The 20475-nt window shown below is 33.9% G+C and overlaps 2 protein-coding genes and 1 pseudogene across 5 annotated transcripts; 2 read left to right on the top strand and 1 right to left on the bottom strand.

Annotated features, from left to right (window-relative positions):
• Positions 1-6045: 6045 nt before the first annotated feature.
• LOC124841367 (TMV resistance protein N-like) lies at positions 6046-10692 on the top strand (annotated as a pseudogene). The gene is made up of 4 exons (XR_015785737.1): positions 6046-6882; positions 7118-8218; positions 8388-8660; positions 8745-10692. The product of XR_015785737.1 is annotated as a TMV resistance protein N-like (transcript).
• Positions 10693-11693: 1001 nt separating this feature from the next.
• On the bottom strand, positions 11694-15790 carry LOC124841366 (UPF0481 protein At3g47200-like). Of its 3 annotated transcripts, XM_088112068.1 has the most exons (4): positions 15398-15790; positions 14457-14501; positions 11897-13205; positions 11694-11815 (listed from the first exon to the last, which is right to left on the bottom strand). In XM_088112068.1, exons 3-4 carry the CDS (start codon positions 13191-13193, stop codon positions 11808-11810), a joined length of 1305 nt encoding a protein of 434 aa, XP_087968194.1. In that variant the 5' UTR covers positions 13194-13205; positions 14457-14501; positions 15398-15790; the 3' UTR covers positions 11694-11807. The 3 variants fall into 3 exon arrangements, 2 of the variants coding, with proteins under 2 accessions (XP_087968194.1, XP_087968193.1); XM_088112067.1 differs by having other exon boundaries at positions 11694-13205; XR_015785738.1 differs by lacking the exons at positions 11694-11815; positions 11897-13205 and adding an exon at positions 13603-14081.
• Positions 15791-17640: 1850 nt separating this feature from the next.
• On the top strand, positions 17641-18243 carry LOC148200474 (uncharacterized). Its single transcript, XM_088112960.1, has one exon. The coding sequence runs from the start codon at positions 17641-17643 to the stop codon at positions 18241-18243; it is 603 nt and encodes a 200-aa protein (XP_087969086.1).
• The last annotated feature ends 2232 nt before the right edge of the window (positions 18244-20475 follow it).

Raw genomic sequence — 20475 nt, 5'->3', positions numbered from 1 at the left:
GTAAGAACCTAGAAAATAAAATATTAGACTGGATATGTGTTTTAAAACAATGAGACTAAATGTTTTAAAGTTAAAATAAGTCAATAAATAAATAGAATTTCTTAAACTCGTCTCATTACTTAAAACACTAATAATCTCTCTACAATTATTTTTCTTAACTTCCTCTCGCTTCTCTCTAAAGATTTTAACTCCTCAATCATCTGTTTGACGATCAGGAAGCTCCTAGGAGATCACGGCGGAGTAATCTCCACATTTATCCAATCAATTTCTAGAATAAAGCAAGTAAGTTTCAACTCCCTTTTACCTTTTGTTCCTAATTTGAAATTAAGCGAATCGATTCTCCGTCGCATGCATTGTATTGTTTCCCTTTCTGATTCTCTTGTAATCTGAGGTCCTAAGGACTCATTCCGTTTTCATTCGGCGTTTTGTTGGGGATTCTAGAGTTCCTTGGACTTTAAGAAAGGGGTCGGTGTTTTTAGAGCCCCATTGTCGGTGTAAGGTAAGGGAAGCTAGATCTTGTTCTTGGTAAAATTTATAAAGCATGAATTGATATTGATTAGGTTGTGTAGTTGTAGATATTGGATGTTTATGATTAAAATGTTAGTGTTAATTTTTGTTGTTGAGCAAGTGAATTTGATTACATGATGATTATTGATATTGAATAATTTGGGGGTGAAACTCTAGTTGCATGATAAATTGTGTTGTTGAGGTGTTTGGTGGTGTTGAATTTGGTTTAATGTAAAGGGAATTAAACTAGGTTGAGTTGTATTTTGTTATTGGTCAATTTTGCAAATTTTGGCATGTGAGTTCTTGAGTATTATGAAGTCTTAGAATCTGTTTAGATGTGATTTAAGGGTTATTAAAGTTGTGAAGTGGTTGAAATATGTTTTAGAAAAGAGGTAGTAATACTTTGGGGGTGGTTTAGTTGGTTTTAAGAGTATTTTCTAGGGTTTGGAGTGGTGAGATTTTGAGTTATAGGTTATCAATCAAATTGTTTAGTTTAGCGGTTATTGGTAAGTCTTTTTTGACTTGTTAAAGTTCTTAAGTTACTTAAAAATGAGCTAGAATAGGTAGAATGCGAATTTGGTCTCTAAGTTGAGAATTTAGAGGTTTTTGAGTTAATGTCTTCTTATAAACAGTTTATTGTTAGTTTAAGATAGGTTATACACTTTCTTTTAAGTCTAAAATAGTTTATAATCCAATCTAGGAGTGTTAGAAATTGGTAAAAGTGGTTAGAAAAGGTACTAGGTGGTCTAGAAGTGCTAATTTTGTAGTTTTAGTGCTGCATAATTATGCAGTCCGACTGGGTGAGCATAATTGGCTAGTTGGGCGAGTGTGGAGGAGTTTTGAAAGTGAGTTTCAAAGGCTGGGCGAGCCAGCTCGCTTAACTTGGGGAGCTTGTTGTTTTGGCTCTCGTTGGACGAGCATAAATGACTAGCTGGGCGAGTATTTGGGGTTTTTTGGAGATATTCGTTGTGGCTAAGCGAGCTAGTTCGCTCAGCTTGGGAAACTTGTTGTTTTGCCTCTAGTTGGGCGAGCAGGGTCTGTTAGCTAGGCGAGTGGGTCTATTTTCTTAAGTATTTTTGAATCTTTTTACTTATGTATATGGTTTGAAAAGATATGTTGGTTTGTTTTAGGAATGCCTCTTTGAGATCCTTAAATTGAATAATATGACACTACTTGAGTTAAGAACCTAAATTTTCTATGTATTCAGAGTACTTTTAAATAGGGATTACTTAATGTTGAGATAAAATTATAATATCTAGAAACTCAAGTTTTGAAGTTTATCAAACAATACTCAACGAAATATTGTCTTAGAAAGCATGTAAGAGAAGAAAACATAAGTATATCTTTGAGTGATCAAAATAGAGAATGTCTGAACATTATATGCTAAAAACATCTACTTAATAGGATCATCTAGATGTTTGGTTAATAATCAAAAGCCTAACTAATGCTCAAAGCGTCTAAGCGGTAATCTACAAATCTTATCATAAAAGAAAAAGTATTTACAAACAACACTTTCCCTAAAATCTATATCATCTAACAAGATATTTAAAGAAAGTGTCTGACTAACAAGGAAAATCCTACATGAGTTGATATGACATTGTGTTTAAAATATCTATTCATAAAGTATTGAAATGAAAAAGTGTCTGAATGAACCTTGTAAAACAATATGCAGAAAGATCTCTCGCAATGAATAAAAATGCTTTACTATAGGCATCGTCTAATGAATATTAGCTATGAACAATAAGACGTGGTCCCAAACCTGTTATAAATGAAAAAAAAATTCTTATAAATGATATTGTCTAAGGAAGGTATATGAAACACTATGATAAGTTCTCAAGCTTTGAAATTGACATATCTATTCTTGAGAAGAGATAAAACACTGAAGCCTAATCTTTTATATATCCAATCAGTATTGTAAGAGAAAATGTTGTATAAAGAAACATCGTCTAATGAAAAGCGCGCTATAGACTATATCTCAAGATTGCTTTTCATTTATAAGTGTCTAACACTTAACACCGTCTGTCAATATTTGAACGTTGTACTTGAACATTAACATGTATTATTGACAAGACAAATGATAACGTGTTTTAAGTAAGAAATGATAATTAACGTTTATCAACGTTCAAAACATTTAATGCATGTACGAAAAAGTACTTCAATGCTTGTATACTTTGTTTATTGATATTCGTGCAGATCAATAAAAAAGAAAGATATGATCAGAATCATGACACCCAAGAAAAAGACGTTGCGAGAAAAGAAGAACATTCTGGAAATTTTTCCCTTGAAGCCATTTGCTCTGTCATATCGTACAAGTTCAAGTTTCACTTAAGGTTATGAGAAAAAGCTCTGAACCCTATAATGTAGACTAAAGTCAGACCTCACATCAAAAGGCTACCAGCTCTTCAGAAGTCAACTTCTCCATCTAATGATCATCTCTCAAGAAAGCCTATTGGCGCCACAAACTTGTTGAACAATCGGCAAGCGTGACCGAATCGTTTCAAGTAATAAACTCGGTAAGACCAAGTATCGTTCTCCCAAAGGACTCACGGCCTAGTTTAGTTATGTGATTTGTTGATTATTTAAGACTTAAGAACGAAATAAGTGAAGTTTAATATGCAAAACAGAAAATAAACATGTATGCATGAATGTGATCAATGGCTAAAACAAAATACAAACACTTCAATGGAATATATGGATGAGTATGTTGTAGGGGTTATCATCTTATCCACTCTCATATACTTTAGGAATTCAACATTCTTTTCATCATTGTTAATGCCACTCTCTAAATTACCTTGCAAGAAGGCCTATCCCTAATTACGAGTTCATACGATTCCTAGCATTCCTAATAATTAGTTCTTTTAGTGCAGGAGCTTAACGACAACCAATATACTATTGGGAGAAATTCCCCGGATCTAGACTTCCCCGTACGTTCCCGTATCGAAAAAATCAATAATCATGCATTGAATGAGTTAAACAAAGCAAGCATTGAGCAAAGAGGAAAAACCCTAACTAATGATGAAAGAAAGCATAGGTCTTAAATATAAGATGTAAAAACAAATTCCATATATGAGAGTTTCACAAGACTACATTGATTCCCCAACAACAATACAAGGTTTAGTTCACCATATTCATGGTGAAACTAGATGAATAATAATGAAAGAATGAAAGATAAAACCCTAGAAAGGTGAAGAGGTAGCCTGAGCATCCAAGATCCTCCTTCAAAGGGGTGGAAGAGAGAGTGTTTGCTTCGTTTCTGCCAAAGATACAAACCCTAGGACGTCCTAAAGCTTATATACTATTCTAAAATTACAGAAAATTTAGGCCCAAGCCCAAAAGTGTGCCGCTCAGCGGTAAAGTACCGCTCAACGGTAAGTGCGTGAGTTGGTTTCTTCCCCTCAGCGGCCATTTTGCCCCTTAGCGGATCCCCCGTGAGCTTCTGAGTGCCGCTCAGCGGTAAACTGCCGCTGAGCGGTAGTTGCGGCTTCTCCTTTTGCACTTTTTGATGTCTTTTCTGATTTCATCTCTCTCCTTCTTCACTTCTTTCACCAAATTCACCTTAAAACCTGCACAAAAACACTGAAATCAAGCATAAACCTGTCCAACTCTCTTATTTCTGAAAATATGAATAAAAGCATGATTTCAAGCTAGTTTCTAAGTGTTAAAGGTTGCTTTTAGTATCAATTTCAAGCATGAAAATAACAGTTTTTCAACTGTTATCACCTATATAAAGAAGATCAACTAAAAAGAAGAAGTTGTTAAAGTTAAAGAAAAAGAGTTGAAGAAAAAGAAAGGAAGGAGGATGTGAGAGTAAAAAAAAGAAGAGCTGAAAAATGAAGAGAGAGAATATCCAAGAAAAATTTTAGAATACCATCTCTATGTCAATTCTCATATCGTCTAACCGCTCTTCAATCAAAAGAGGTTGTTGAAGAATATACTAAAAGAAATGAGAGATGAAAAAGAAAAAGAGAGAGTATGTTCAAGAAAGATCATCATCAACTTTGTCTCATCTCAAAGCTTATATCATCTAATGATCTTCAAGCAAAAAGGGACAACTTTATTCGAAGAGAAGAAAAGAAGAGAAAAAGAGCAAGCACCAAAAATTTGATTGAAAGACATTATGCTACTTTTCAAGTCTACATCGTTTGATGCTCTTTTGTCCAAAGGAAGAACCTCACTAGTTATCAGACTGTGCTTCAATACACTTATCCTCTCCCAAAGAGTTACCCAAGTCTGTAACTAAACAAGATTTCAGATTGTACTATACTAATATTGTATGCTCTCATTGAGAGATTTTAATTTGTATCTTGTAAGAATACTATCGTTGATTTATTGTAAGTTCTGGAGAGAACTAAAATACTTATAACCAAAAGTGGGTGATATTCAACTAGGCAACATGTCAAGTAGATACCAGAATTGTGTAGGATTGCCAACTATAATACTCAACCAGGAGTGGGTAAACTCGGACTAGTCAATATTGACTAAGGGACTAGGAGTTGTAATAATACTTGTAACCAAGGATGAGTTATACATGAAATCCGAAGTGGAGTAAGAATAATCGGTCTAGATAGTTGTCTAAGGCTAGATCTAAGAGTGGCTAAACTCGAACTAGTTGTGTTGACTAGGGAAACTAGGAGTGGTGTAAGAATACTTGCAACCAAGAGTGGGTTAAACTCATTGTAATATTTTATGAGAATACTGGAACCTCTTAAGAGTTCTTAAGAGAGAACTAGATGTAGCTCAGGTTGAGTGAACCAATATAAACACCGTGCCTTATTATTCTCATTCTTTAGAAACTTTTGTTAACCTTTTTCTATGTTATCCTCTAAACATATGCCTTATTTATTAATCCTTTGAAAACCTATAAGATGTTATATTCAAAAATTTTAGAAACACTATTCACCCCCTTCTAGTGTTTCCCTATGTACTTTCACTTAAGAGGTGTTAAATTACTCAATCAAAGCATAAAGAGGGAGTTTAGTATTTTGGTATACTGTCGGGCACCACTTTCCCAATGTCGGGCGCCACCATGTTTTCCTAGTCTGAGTCATCTTGGAAAAAATGTGATTCCCGCTTCGTTAACTGTCATATTGAGTTGAAATTTTGACAATTGGTTTGAGGTATATTTTTCTTTATTTTGACTGTTTGGAATTTGACTTAAGTGAATTCCCGCTTCGTTAACTGTCATGAATTTGACTTAAGTGAATGTACGACAAACTTCACGAGTATTACTACATCAATTTGACAATTACATAACTTATTGGAGATGCCCTTTTAGTTTATTAATTAATTATTAAGTTAGTGTTTTCATTTATTTATTAATTGAATTAGTCTGAAATTATTTATATCACTTAAAATATTTGACAATTCAATAAGAACAATGATATGTGTACATATATTTTTAAAAGTTATTATCTTTTTCGTTTTATCACGTTATGTATATCATAAATTTGATTTTTTTTCCCTTTGTAAGGTAGTTGAGATATGGATGTACATTAAACATTTCAATTTAATAACTCTTAGAAATTGTCTTACAATTATATAATCATATATGGAGTCATACAAATTTCTTTCAGAGTAACTGGTACAGTTTCTTTTACTAGAAAAGTGAAATCTTTTGTGCAATAAGACAAACAATCGTCGATGAATCCTTGTCCCTATCCATTCACTCGTTTATACATGACTTTTCTCTAATATCGTCAGAATATTTTCCAGCAACTCTGCCGTTGCAAAAGCTGAATTCACCCTCCAAATCTTCATGTCAAATATAATACAACTACTTGTTAATTGCCCCTCACTGATCACAACCTTGTTTTACTGCAATCGAATTGTTTTTCAAGTTTCTCATCCTTCATAGTATTTTGAAGTTTCTTAAATCATGGCACTGAGAATCGCACCATCCTTGTCTTCCTCGAGGCCCACATGGATTTATGATGTCTTTCTAAGTTTTAGAGGAGAAGACACTCGTTTTCACTTTACTGACAATCTCTACCATTCCTTGTGCCAAAAGGGGATTCGTACTTTCATCGACCAGGAAGGTCTTAGAAAAGGGGAAGAGATTACTCCTGCTCTTTTTCACGCAATTCAAAATTCAAGGATTTCCATCATTGTCTTCTCCGAAAACTATGCATCTTCAACCTATTGCTTAAATGAACTTGTAAAGATCCTTGAATGCGCAAAGAAAGAAGGTCGATCAATTTATCCTATATTTTATGGAGTGGATCCATCGGAAATTCGACATCAGACTGGAATTTGTGCAGAAGCATTGTCAAAACACGAAACTAAGTTCTACAATGACGCTGACAATGAGAAGGGACAGAAATGGAGGAAGGCCTTACATGAAGCAGCTAATCTATCGGGCTGGCATTTCCAACATGGGTATTTCATACTATCCTTTTATTACACATATATATGTTATAAACTCTCGTTTTGCCGATAATTTTCGTGTTAATGCTAATAGGGAAAGAAAGTGGAATAAATCGTATATATCTTGATCTATTAAATTTGAGAAATAGATGCAAAATTTAAAGTGATTAGATGTGATTGAAATGAATGAACTAAATTCAAATATGATGCTTCAGTTTTAGTTCAATCGTTTTCTTATAATGGATAGGTCTCAACCAGAATATGAGTTTATCAGTAAGATTGTTGAAGAGATCTCTGAAAAGGTAAATTGCATCCCTTTACATGTTGCTGATAATGCAATTGGGCTGGAGTATGCAGTGCAAGGAGTGAAATCTCTCCTTGGAGATGGGTCTGATGTCAACATGATAGGAATTTATGGTATCGGGGATATAGGTAAAACCACGATTGCTCGTGCTGTGTATAACACTATCTTTTGGCATTATCAAGGTTCGTGTTTTCTATCTGACATTAGAGAAAAGGCAATTAATAAACATGGGATTGTCCAACTCCAAGAAATACTACTTTCTGAGACATTCAAAGAAGGTATTAAAGTGGGGGATGTCAATAGAGCAATACCAATATTAAAAGGGAGACTTCAACAGAAGAAGGTCCTTTTAGTTCTTGATGATGTTGACGAATTAGAGCAGTTAAAGGCACTTGCAGGGGGATATGATTGGTTTGGCTCTGGAAGTATAATCATCATCACCACAAGAAAAACAAGCACTTGCTAGATGCTCATGGGGTAGTTAACTTATATGAGGTTAAACCATTAAACGTTGAAAAAGCTTTCGAATTGTTTAACTGGCATGCCTTCAAAAATGGTAAAGTTGATCCATCTTATATGAACATTTCCAAGCGTGCAGTTTCTTATGCGTGTGGCCTTCCGTTGGCTTTGGAAGTTATAGGATCCCACTTATTTGGAAAAAACATAAATGAGTGCAGTTCTGCATTAGATAAATATGAAAGTATTCCTCATGAGAAAATTCATGAAATACTAAAAGTAAGCTATGATGGTTTGGAAGAAAATGAGAAGGGAATTTTCCTAGACATTGCTTGTTTCTTCAATACCTGGGAACTGGGTAATGTCAGACCAATGCTAAAAGCTCATGGTTTTCATGTAGAAGATGGTTTGAGAGTGTTGGTTGACAGATCTCTCATAAAGATTGATTATTCTGATTTTGTGAGAATACATGACCTAATTCGAGACACAGGCAGAGAAATTGTAAGGCAGGAATCAACAATTGAGCCAGGCAGACGTAGTAGATTATGGTTTAACGAGGACATTGTTCATGTTCTGGAAGAAAATACGGTATGTTGAAATCAAAAACATCTCTGCAATTTTTTCTCTTATCATCCTTTTATTAACTTACCGCTTTTGTTGATTACATGCTAGATTTAATATTTATATATTTATCCATGGATAGCATAGCTGATTAAAGTGTATGTTTTTGTGGATAAACTATTCCTTGGCGTGGAAGGGATCTGATAAAATAGAATTCATAAAGCTTGAAGGGTACAATAACGTACAAGTGCAATGGGATGGAAAAGCCTTCAAGGAAATGAAGAACTTGAGAATTTTGATTATTGAAGGTTCAAGGTTTTCTACAGGCCTCAAGCATCTACCAAATAGCTTGCGAGTGCTAGACTGGAGTTGCTATCCTTCGCCATCTTTACCTTCTGATTTCAATCCCAAACGTTTTGAGATACTCCTTCTGCCTGAGAGTTGCCTTCAGATGTTGAAACCACAAAATGCATGTTTATCCAATTTTTTGGTCGAACCATGAGTTTCTACATTAAAAGATAATAACTTGACCCATTCGGTTTTTATGTTGCAGATGTTGGAATCATTGTCTGTAATAAGCCTTCAAGATTGCAAGTTCTTAACTGATCTACCAAGCCTACGAGACGCACCATTCTTAACAACTCTGCGTCTCGATAATTGCTGTAATTTAGTTAACATTGATGAATCAATTGGGTTTCTTGATAAGCTTCGCTTCTTGAGTGCTAGCTATTGCACCAAGCTCCTGCATCATGTTGACATCTCTTGAAACTTTGGATCTTGGGAGGTGCTTTAGTCTCGAGAGCTTCCCAGAAGTATTGGGAAAGATGGAGAAAATAAGGACAATATATTTAGATTGTACAGGCATAGACAAATTGCCATTGTCAATTGGAAATTTTGTTTGGCTTGAGCTATTGTCGTTGACGGAATGCGAAAGGCTTCATCAGCTACCAGGTAGTATAAGCATAATGCCCAAAGTTAAAGTGCTAGTTGGTTATGGGCATGGAGCATATCAAATTTTTCAAGAGCAGTTGAGCTCAGAGGTGTCTCCAAGGGCCATGCTTATTGGTGATTCTGACCTATATCTTGATGTGTATTATTCATACATAAGTCCCAATAATTCCATCCAAGTATGCAGTCCTGATCCTCTTTTCCATTCTGATTTCAATTTGTTATTCCCAAAACTTGGAAGGGAAGAGGACTGGCTTTGTTTTCGCAGGGAATCATCTATGCATTTCTCCTTTCGAAACAAATTTCCTAAGATAGCGCTATGTTGTTCGATACTATTGCCTTTGTTGAAAATTATCATGGTAATGAATTTGAAGTTCAGAGTATTCATTAATGATACTCTACAATTCAGTGCTCTGTGCAATTTCATACTAAGAGAGTGGGACACAATACTCTGGTGTGATCTAGAAGGCAAAGTGGAGGGGGTGTTCTCAGATGAAGAGTGGAATAAAGCTGAGATTGTATTTGAGTTGGACTTCCCTATGCGAAGAAATAGTAGAAATGGGAACACAAGAAGGAGCATTGGTATAGGAAGTCTAGGTTGGAGCCTAATGGGTGTGTATGAGGAAGGAAATAATAAAGAGGATATCGAATTCAAAGATCCCGTGTCAGTTTTTCCATTATGTAACAGACAACCTCCTTCTTCATTACCTACTTCTTTGTACTATGTCGTTAGCAGAGGAAAGCCTTAATCAACGAGTATGGGTGAATACAGATTGAAAATTATTGTTAGTTTTTGAATTAATTTTGACGGGCATATATGCAAAAAACGATTTTGGATTTTGAAAACCAGAAAAGTATTTCTCAATTGATAGACTTCCTTGTCTGAAATTTTAACCATCTCATACTCCAATTGAAACCTCCAAGCAGCATTGTCTTGATGATTTCAAATACTCCCACATGTCCTTAGCAGTGTTATAAGGCCGTGCAAATTAAGAATGAAATAGAGGAAGCAATAAGGAACAATGAGAGTTTGGAGGCTATCACAAAAGAAAGTGTTCGAAGGGACACTGCAAGGACCCAAATCACAGAGCAGAAGGGAAAGGGTAGAAAAATGGTTCAAGTTTCAAAAGTCAAGGGCAAATTTGGTAGTCGTTCTAGTTCTGGAAATAATGGATCAGGTAATAAAATCTGGCAAAGCTTCACCTGTCAAATCTATGAAAAAAGGGATTAACGTTTCAAAATCTGGGAATTCTTCTAGGGCAAGTAGCACCTTCAGAAAAGGTTCTGCAGATAAGAGGCAAACAGGTAAAATGGTCAGTGCCACCAAATCTACGAATTCTAAACTTAATGTTGTGGGGTTTCGGGGAAAAAAATCATCTTCAAATAATAATGGTTCGGTTTTGTGAAGTGAATTCTGCGTCATATTTGTATCTTCTAGGGAGTAAATGCCTCTCAATTTTGTGTACTAGATAAGAATTTTTCTGTTAGATAAGAATTCTGTAGTAAAATTATTATAATAATTTAATATTTTTTTCTTTTTCTGGTAGCTATTATACATGATTAATTTAATGGATAAACATTTTAGTCGATAAGATTTTAATTCCTGCCTTTACGTCCCCAAAAAAATCTATCAGTTTCTGTTTTCAATGTATGTCAAACAAGTCATGAATATTGTATGCAGGATCATAATATAATATATAATATATAAAAAACATTTCAGAAACTGAAAAGTAAATATAATGTTTGCTGGAAAAGGGGAAGGATTTAGGCCCTAATCGATTTTTTCAATTCAATTTTTGTAAAAAATAAGTAGTTAACTTGATTTAAAATTTTAAATATGAAAACAATATTATTTATTTATAATAAAGTATTTATTTTTTTCTACATTTTATTATTGAGAATATTATATATATATATATATATATATATATATATATATATATATATATATATATATATATATATATATATGCATGTCATGCAAATTTTTATTAGAATAAAATTTAAATTTGTAAATAATATTATTTATCTTTAAGAAAATAATATAATTTTTTTTATAAATTTTTATTATGGAGATAATGATGTTGCTATCACTTCTAACTCATCCTTCTCCTATTCCACCTCATCTTCTAACTCGGATAGCTATTGTGTCGTATTTTTGTGTAATTATCAACTCATACTCTTCCTCTTCTCAAGAGGTTGCAAATGAGTCTATAAGATCAAATGGGATAACAATCATCAAGTGGAATGATATTGTGATATATTGGTAGTAAAGGGATATATGCTTAAAAGAAGACATTGACTCAATGATATATTCTTGCTAACTGTTACAAGATACAATAGCTCTGTTCATCCATGGTTATTCAAGGAGGTTATACGGACTCAAATTGTTAAGGAAGGAACTCAGAATAAGCACAGTGCATTTTATTCTAGGAAAAATGTACATTTTACAAGTTAATTTTTTTAGTAATCTAAGAGCTCGCAACATGGTTACTTGTGAATAAAAAGTAGTTAAAGTTAACATCCAAATAGAAATATTAGAAAACAAGTTGAATATTCATTGAAAGAAAAATAACAACACAGTAAATAACATTACAAAGTTTTCCTGATACTGAGACAATCAAAATACTTTCTTCACCAACTGTTGCTTATTTAATGAATCCTCTCTTTAATTACCTGCAAATTTAACGTAGCTAATTTTATCCGTTGCAATAGTTCATATCTGTAGTTAACTAATGATATGTCATGATTTCTTACCATGAAAGAGTGTGATGATTGAACATACAGTCTGAATAAACGTGAAGAAAAGTAGTAGAGTTGCAGCAGTAGTAGATGCTATTTTCCAAGGAGTGTTGAAGTACTCGTGTATGAAGATAGCCTTGTACTTGTTGCGAGGGTTTTCATAGAATTCATTTAAGTCATTGCATAGAGAGAAATAGTGGGAATTGAAAGATGGCATGTTAAGTTGTGAGGTGAGGTTATTAATCATTGTAACCACTTTATTAGCATCACCGGTCCAATTGACAATAATTTTCTTATCAACCAGTATGTTCACATCTTTTTCCGTATTGATAAGAAAATCTAGAATAAGTACATACTGTGTAATGATGAATGCAGTGACATTAATGTGGCAATGTTCATATGCCAATATATTCCTGAACAGAACTTCTGTATCGTCATATATATTCAAGATTGGCATGCTCAACACTCCATATTTAGAATAGGTCAAGTCAATTAAGCTATCATCTGGACTGACTTTGAACTCAATACCCGCCTCCATTAGTTGACTTGCACTGTGTACACGTTTAACGTGTTTACGTTGTTCCAGTTTTTCAAGACCAAGCTTTGATGATGATATTATAGAAGATCTTAACAAATCAGTTAAGTGTTTTGGACTTTCTCCTGGACACACGTTTCTTAAACTTGTGTGCTGAAAATAGCTGAAAGAAATGTCAAGAAATTTCTCATTCATACCAGTGAGGTTGTAAAGGTGTTCAAGAACAAAGAATGGAAGTTGATTTTCCAGTAGTCGCAAGTCACACTGAATATCCACTCCCATGGTGCCTTGTTGTAGGAACAAAGGGTCTTTTCCCACCCAGTCTGTGAATTTACGCCATCTCAAGAAAAGCTCAATTATGAAGCAAGCATCAACTAAAATCATCTTTAAGAAATCATCACTTTTATATCTAATTGGCTCTGCATAACAACAACGAATTTTTTCTTCCAAGTTTTTAATTCTAACAATAAGTTCTCTCATAGGTAGTTGTGTTCGATTTATAAATCCCTTGACATAGTTGAGTTTAAGCTTTTCCATTGCCTCAAAACTGTTGTCTTCCTCACCAACATGACTTGCTTTGTGATGATAAGGGCCAATGGAAAGAATTTGAGGTGTGTAGGCCTTGGCATTACTTTCACGAATATTTGGTGGTACCCTATAAATACATTGCATGTGGAATTCATCCATGTCCGGAGCTTTCACATTTTGAAGCAACTCAGTCCATTCTGTCTCTAAACGTTCTATTTCAATAGCCAAAACTGTCGATTCTCCTTCCATTTGGTTAAACCTCTGTAACATTTAAAATTATATAACTTATTGAAATATTAGGATTTAGAATAACTTTTTTAAAGGTGGAGTAATTAGTAATTATAAATACTCGTTTTTAATAAGCATTCTTAAACATAATTGATATAACAAATATTTTTAAAATTGATATAAAACATTTTTTAAATTAACAAGTAAAAAAGAGAAAATTCAATTTTTTAAAATTTTTAAATTTTATATTCTATAAAATTCAAATTTTAACTTTATGATCTAATCCCTGCATTACAAATGCTTTGAATATATATTTTTGTCAGAAACAAATGCAGAGCATCCAGCTCGAAATGAGATGCAATATTCTTATTACCTATATTCAACACAGAGTCATTCTTGTACGGATAAAAATCGAAGAAGACATAGGAACTAAGTAGAACAAAAAGTAGAAGGAACCTGAGATTAGATCTGTCAAGTCAGCCCTTTAACAAGATTTGGCCCCTAGCCCATGTGGATCGGGACAAAAAAGCACACAGAGCAAAAAAAATCCCCCAGGACTAAAAGCGCCCAAAGCCCTATGGATTAGGGCCAGTCCATGGTCTTTTTTTTACAAAAATTTATGTACAGAAATATAAAATCATCATATCAAATTATACCAAACAGATCACTCACACAAGGCATTATACAGGCACCAAAGAATAAAAAATCTAGTCAAATCAATCCTGCATTCTTTCTTGGTACATGGATATGAGGGAGCAGCCAGTTAGTACCAAGAGAAAAACATCACCATGTTTCATCCATCAATTACTACTAAGATAAAAATAAACAATGTTCCATTTGTCAGATTCAGTACAAGACAACACCAGAGTCATTGCTCATTGACATCCAGAGATGTTTCTTCTCCGCAAGCTTTATCAACACAACATAAGTATATTAAATAGATCCAAATGCTGTTATTAAATATGAACCAACTAAGTTTAAAGGTCACAAAATCACTATTAAAATCATTATAGCTAACAACATAAAGCATAATATGAAAAGACAACAACATATTAAAATCATGATATTAAAATTATTTATCCATATATGAAAAGACAACAACATAAAGCATAATACCTAACATGAAAATTCAAACAAAAAAAGAATGTTATCTTAATAAGAAAAAAAGAATATCCCACCCATTCAATACTCAGAATGCAGGCTTCAGGAGTTCAATAAAACAAAAAAAAACAAAAAATAAAACAAAAGGCAGATAAAACAAAATGGATCATTAGCAACATTTACCCGTTATGTTTTTATCCCGTGGAGTAGCAATCAAAAGTGCAATACCTGTTAATAGAACAAGCAGTGTATTGGTTGTCCACGTTTAAAACTTATAGGCTGCCTATAAGCTAAACAAGATACGAATCCGGATCATATAAGAACAAATTACAGCTATAAATTAAGCAATAAAGCTTCTTTCTCATCTTTTTATAAACAAAAAGATAGTAAAAACAATTCCCCAACAACAGCAATTGAGAAAAAAAGTTACAAAAAAAGTGGGAAAAGTTGCATGTTGAAGCAAATATTTTGCAGTCTTATCCAACTTTATAGTAAAAACAACCCTATGTGATATTTTTAAGAATTATACTTTTGGGTGTATTTTTAAGGGATAAGCAAACATGATGAGAGCGTTATGTATGTTCTTGGTATTAAGGAAGCTGCGAAGAAGAAGGTACAGTTTGGTTCTTCCAAAGATGGTTTTCAATTTGAAGTTCTAGAATTTGTTAAAGCATGTTCCGTTTTCAGATCCAATTTCTTTTGGATTATAATTAGATTTTTAAAAGTGTTTCTAAATTAGAAGGAGATAAATTGAGTCAACTCATCATACCCACTCTCCCATGAACTCACTCAACATTGAAGAACTATAAATACTTAAAATTAGTAACATTACAAATAAATCACTCAAGAAAAAAGAAAAAAAAATCCGGAGAGACTTTGATAAGGGGGCAAGAATAAAACCCCACATGTTTAAGTAATCAGAAAAAATGCATTGCTTTTAGAGAGAGAAAGATATAGAAAAGGTTGAAAAGTAATGGAGAGATGATTAACCCAGATTGAGAAATGTAGAGAATAAGTTTATGATAGATGAAAGATGTGTTCATTTGGGAACCCGAGTAAACTGTTCTCAGAACATCACGGTGAAACTAAAAGCACGAGAAGAAGTATTTGAAAGAAAACCTAACCTCGTTCACGATTCTTCTTTCAACCACTCGATCGTTGATATCGTCGCCGCCTATACCACCGTGCGTTGCCGTCAAGTGCTGTGTTGCCGCCGCCTGTACTGCTATGCGCTGCCGTCTCAGTAGATTGTTGTGGAGCTCTTAAAGGTAAACGTTTGTCAAGAAAACAGGATGTCCAGGGTCAACAAAGAAAAATGGGGTTTTGGGACTAGGGGCTAACCGGCCCTAATTTAATCCCAACCCATTTTCTTGGGTTTTGGGGGCTAGGGGCTCTGGAAAAAGCCCCCTCAAAGGTGGATCAAACAAAATGGGTCTCAGTGTAGAAAAGGCCAGGATTGGCCTTGGGGCTTTGAAAAAATTTGACAGCTCTAATCAGCGGTCCTCGAGTCAGCGACTGCTTTATGGTTGTTTTGATGCAATGGTTCATGCTTTTTATAATAATTATACTGAAGACTTTCCAAGTCAACACCATCATGCATGAACACTATTCCAAAATGTAGTGGCTAGAAATTGATTACATTTCACAAAATAAAAATAATTTTAACTTAGGAAAGAAAAATTTTAAATTCAAATCTAAAACACAAATTCAATATATTTTTTATTACAAATATATATATATATATATATATATATATATATATATATATTCTCTATTAAATATTTAATAGTGAATTTATGATACATTGTTATTGACAAAAATATTTTAGTTTTATAATAATTAATAATTGTCACCAATAAAAAAATAAACATTTATTTATAAATATTTAATAAATTTTATCTTAATTATGTTTTTATCATAAGAAATATAATTTTATTTTATGTAACATTTCTCAATAAATATTTCTGAAATGTGTATTTTCATTTTCTAAAATAATTATTATAATAAATTTTTAATTCTGTCACTATTTTCAATAATTTTTGAGATATATACAATATTAGTCACAAATAATATATAAATATTAGTTAATTATATTTTTCGTCCAAAAATATAATGCATTTTCACATTGAACCTTAAAAAGTAGGAAAACAGTAACGAGACCTCATAATTTTCTTCAAATTTATCATACATCATAATTTTCTTCAAATTTATGGTACGTATTATATTATATAAAAACTTTTTCTTCAAATTCTTTAATTTAAATCTGTCCATTCATTCTTCAAATCTTTTTTCCAATCCAAACATTACCTTAAACTTTGTTTGAATAAATTTGTTTTCAAGTACTTGTAGAAACAAATAAGAAATAAAATAATGAGCTTCTTGTATATTCTAAAATCAGGTTATACACTTAGCATTTATAGACATTTTATTTTTATTTATTTTCTCCAAAAACTAAGGACATATATTGATTTTAACTTGTGAAGAAACTCTTTAAATTTTGTCTTCTTTACTCTTGTAGAATTGTTTATGAGAAGTTTTTCTAAGTAAGAACATAAAACTTAATTAGTTGGGGGAAAAATTAATATTTTGTCCATAAAAAATGTGAGTGTAAATAACATCAAGGTTTAAGATGTAATAGTTGTTATTATTTATTAATAAAATATTGCAAAGATATGTGCCACTTGCGGAGGAAGTTGAGATTGGACCGCAAGTCTCTGCCTTAGAGATATTTTCCTATATGCACACAGTCAACGTCACTTTTGGTGTGCAACGTTCTTATTTGTTTCCAACGGTGCTTTTCTCTCTCAACAGCCACCGATTTTGTACTTTAATTTTAAGGTTTGGTGCCACTTTTTACGTGAAGTACTCCTCAAGCTAAGAGGGTTAGTTCCATCCTAGGCTCTATAAATAGAGCTTTACTTTCATTCAGAAAAGATGATCAGAATCATTCTTCTCTCTTTCCCTTTTCTCCTAATTTCATTCTCTCTCTTTTCCTAAAAATATTCTGGGTTTATTTATTCTCTTTTTAAGAGATCATTGCTAGTTCTGAGATCCTCAGAAATTCTGAGAAGTTCCTGTTGTATCCTGGGGGCTTGCGCAATACACCGCGGATAAGTCCTTAAGGACAGTGATCTACACGCCTCAGGAAGTATATTGTTCGTGATCTTTATTCTACTATTGTCAGCTTCTACAACAATCTTAAGGACTTATGGCTGACAACAACAACAACTCAATCCCGGAGAATCAGAATAGTGTTTCCGGAACTCAGACGGTCTTCGCAAAACCTTTTCCGGATGTATCAAAAATTGAAGTCTTCTCTGGTCAGAATTTCCGGCGCTGGCAAGAACGCGTGTCAACCCTCTTAGACATGTACGGAGTCGCTTTTGCTCTTTCATCTTCAAAATCCGACTCTAGTCCCCCTTCAAATTCAAAACAAGTTGAAGATTGGGTTCATGCAAACAAGGTATGCCGTCATACTTTACTTAGTGCACTCTCTAACGATTTGTTCAATGTATATTGTTCCTATAAGGAAGCAAAAGAAATTTGGGATTCGTTGATTCTCAAATACATTGCTGAAGATATAGTTAGGCAAAGATTCATCATTGGGAATTACTATCGCTGGGAAATGGTTGAAGATAAGGACATAAAGTCGCAAATTAATGAGTACCACAAGCTACTCAAAGATATCAAAGCGGAGAACGTTCTTCTTCCAGATGAGTTTGTTTCAGAGCTTTTGATCGAGAAACTGCCGCCTTCCTGGACTGATTACAAGCAACAACTAAAACACAGACACAAGCAAATGTCACTTTCAGAGCTGATCACTCACATAATTATTGAAGATACCAACAGGAAAGAATCTGCTGCTGTGAGGGCCAAAGCATTGTCTGCAAAAGCAAACATGGTAGAAGACAAACCTGCTCCAAAAAGGTACGAACACAAACCTGATCACAATAAGAAAAATAATTTTTGAAAATTTCGCCCCAACACATCTAACCCCACCTTTAAGAAGAAAGGAAATTGCTTCGTATGTGGGAAGCCGGGCCATCATGCACCGCAGTGCAGGCGTAGAGTAAGAAACGACAATCCTCCTAAGGCTAATATAGTCGAAGGAGATGACATTATTGCTGCGGTCGTTTCTCAAGTAAATCTGATGACAAATGTGAGCAAGTGTGTGGTAGACTCTGGTGCTACCAGGCATATCTGTGCAAACAGAAGTGCCTTTACCTCTTACACTAGTGTAGGGGATGGAGAAGAACACGTCTACCTCGGTGATTCCAGGACCACTCCTGTTCTGGGAAAAAGGGAAAGTTCTTCTCAAACTCACATCTAGAAAGACTCTGGCCTTGAGTGATGTGCTACATGTGCCATCAATCAGAGTTAACTTAATCTCTGTAGCACTACTGGGAAAAGTGGGGGTTAAAGTGTCATTCGAGTCTGACAAGATTGTAATGACAAAAAATAATGTTTTTGTGGGGAAGGGATATTGTGATCAAGGTCTCTTTGTACTTAACATTTCTGAAAATATTAATGAATCATCTTCTTCTGCTTATATTATTGACTCATATGATATATGGCATGCTAGATTAGGGCATTTAAATTCTTCCTATGTTATGAAATTACAACGACTAGGATTAATTAATATGCATGATAAACAGAGTAGTAAGTATGACATATGTGTAGAATCTAAAATAACAAAGAAAACATGTTTTGCTGTAGAACGTCAAACTGAATTGTTAGGGTTAATTCATACTGATCTAGCTGATTTGAAACAAACAATGTCTAGAGGAGGTAAAAATTATTTTGTGACCTTTATAGATGATTATTCTAGATACACCAAAGTTTACTTAATCAAACATAAAGGTGAAGCCTTTGATGTGTTTCTTACCTATAAAGCAGAAGTAGAAAATCAATTAAATAAGAAAATTAAGAGGATTAGATCAAATAGAGGTGGTGAGTATGTGTTATTTAATGACTATTGTGTTAAAGAAGGTATCATCCATGAGGTAACTCCACCATATTCACCTGAGTCTAATGGAGTAGTTGAGAGAAAGAATAGAACTCTTAAGGAGATGATGAATGCTATGCTTATTAGTTCTAGTGCACCTGATAACCTTTGGGGAAAAGCATTGCTTACTGCGTGTTTTTTACAAAATAGAATACCTCATAAGAAAACTGGTAAAACTCCGTATGAGCTGTGGAGAGGTTATCAACCTAACCTTAAATATTTAAGAGTGTGAGGGTGCCTAGCTAAGGTGATGTTACCCGATCCTAAGAAAAGGAAAATAGGCTCTAAAACCTCTTGTCGCAACCGGAATCGCGACGGGACGACGATCCAAATAAGAAACGGGTTTTAAAAAGAGATTTGGAGTCGCCACCATAGTTTATTATGGAAAACTATGGAAAAACCTCAAAACGATAAAGCACGGTCCACGAAAACCAAAGATGGGGTTCGGGAGTCGGTTACGCGTGGGGAAGGTGTTAGCACCCCACAACGCCTGCCCTAAGGCAGTACCTTTAACTAAATGCACGAATATGATGTGGTTTTTCAAAATGTTTAATTATCCCCTAAAATAAAATTCTAAATAAACAAAACATATTTTTTTAGTTTTTTGGGGCCGACAAGGATTGACCTTGCTCCTACGTATTCTCATTCAAAATGAGAAATCAGGGTTACGTAGTTCTAGCTAAAAGATTGTTTGTTGTTTGGAAAAGCAGATGTTTTTAATTTTTGGAGATTTTATATTTTTAATATTTTCGAGAAAAAGAAGGTAATGAGTACTAGGCCAACGCGAACGGTCGCACGAGTACTCATACCCTTAAAATGATATTTATATATTTTTTATTATTTTTGAAAAGAGAGATAACGATATTAAGCACTAGGCCGATGCGAACGATCACACGAGCACTCATACCGTTATATACTTATTTAGGATGACTTGAGAGCATTGAGTGCTAGGCTGATGCGGACGATCGCACGAGCACTCATACCCTCGTTTAATATTACGTAAATAAGAGAGAAAAGTATTGAACACTAGGACGATGCGAACGATCACACGAGTGTTCAACCTTTAAACGTATTTTTGAAATTTTATTTAAGAAAAGAAGAAAAAGGTTTTTAGCACAAGGACGACGCGAGCGGTCACACGTGTACTTAACCTTCAAAACCTAATTTTTATGTAAATTTATTTAAGGAAGAAGAAAA

Source organism: Vigna umbellata, chromosome 4, assembly GCF_029865625.1.
Source record: "Vigna umbellata cultivar VRB3 chromosome 4, Vumbellata_1.0, whole genome shotgun sequence".
Lineage (NCBI taxonomy): Eukaryota > Viridiplantae > Streptophyta > Magnoliopsida > Fabales > Fabaceae > Vigna > Vigna umbellata.
The sequence above is the reverse complement of the archived record's forward strand: the minus strand, read 5'-3'. Positions and strand labels throughout refer to the sequence as shown.

Coding starts and splice junctions, on each gene's coding strand:
- LOC124841366 (XM_088112067.1), bottom strand. CDS start 13,193: ATGGAAGGAGAATCGACAGTTTTGGCTATTGAAATAGAACGTTTAGAG.
- LOC148200474 (XM_088112960.1), top strand. CDS start 17,641: ATGTACGGAGTCGCTTTTGCTCTTTCATCTTCAAAATCCGACTCTAGT.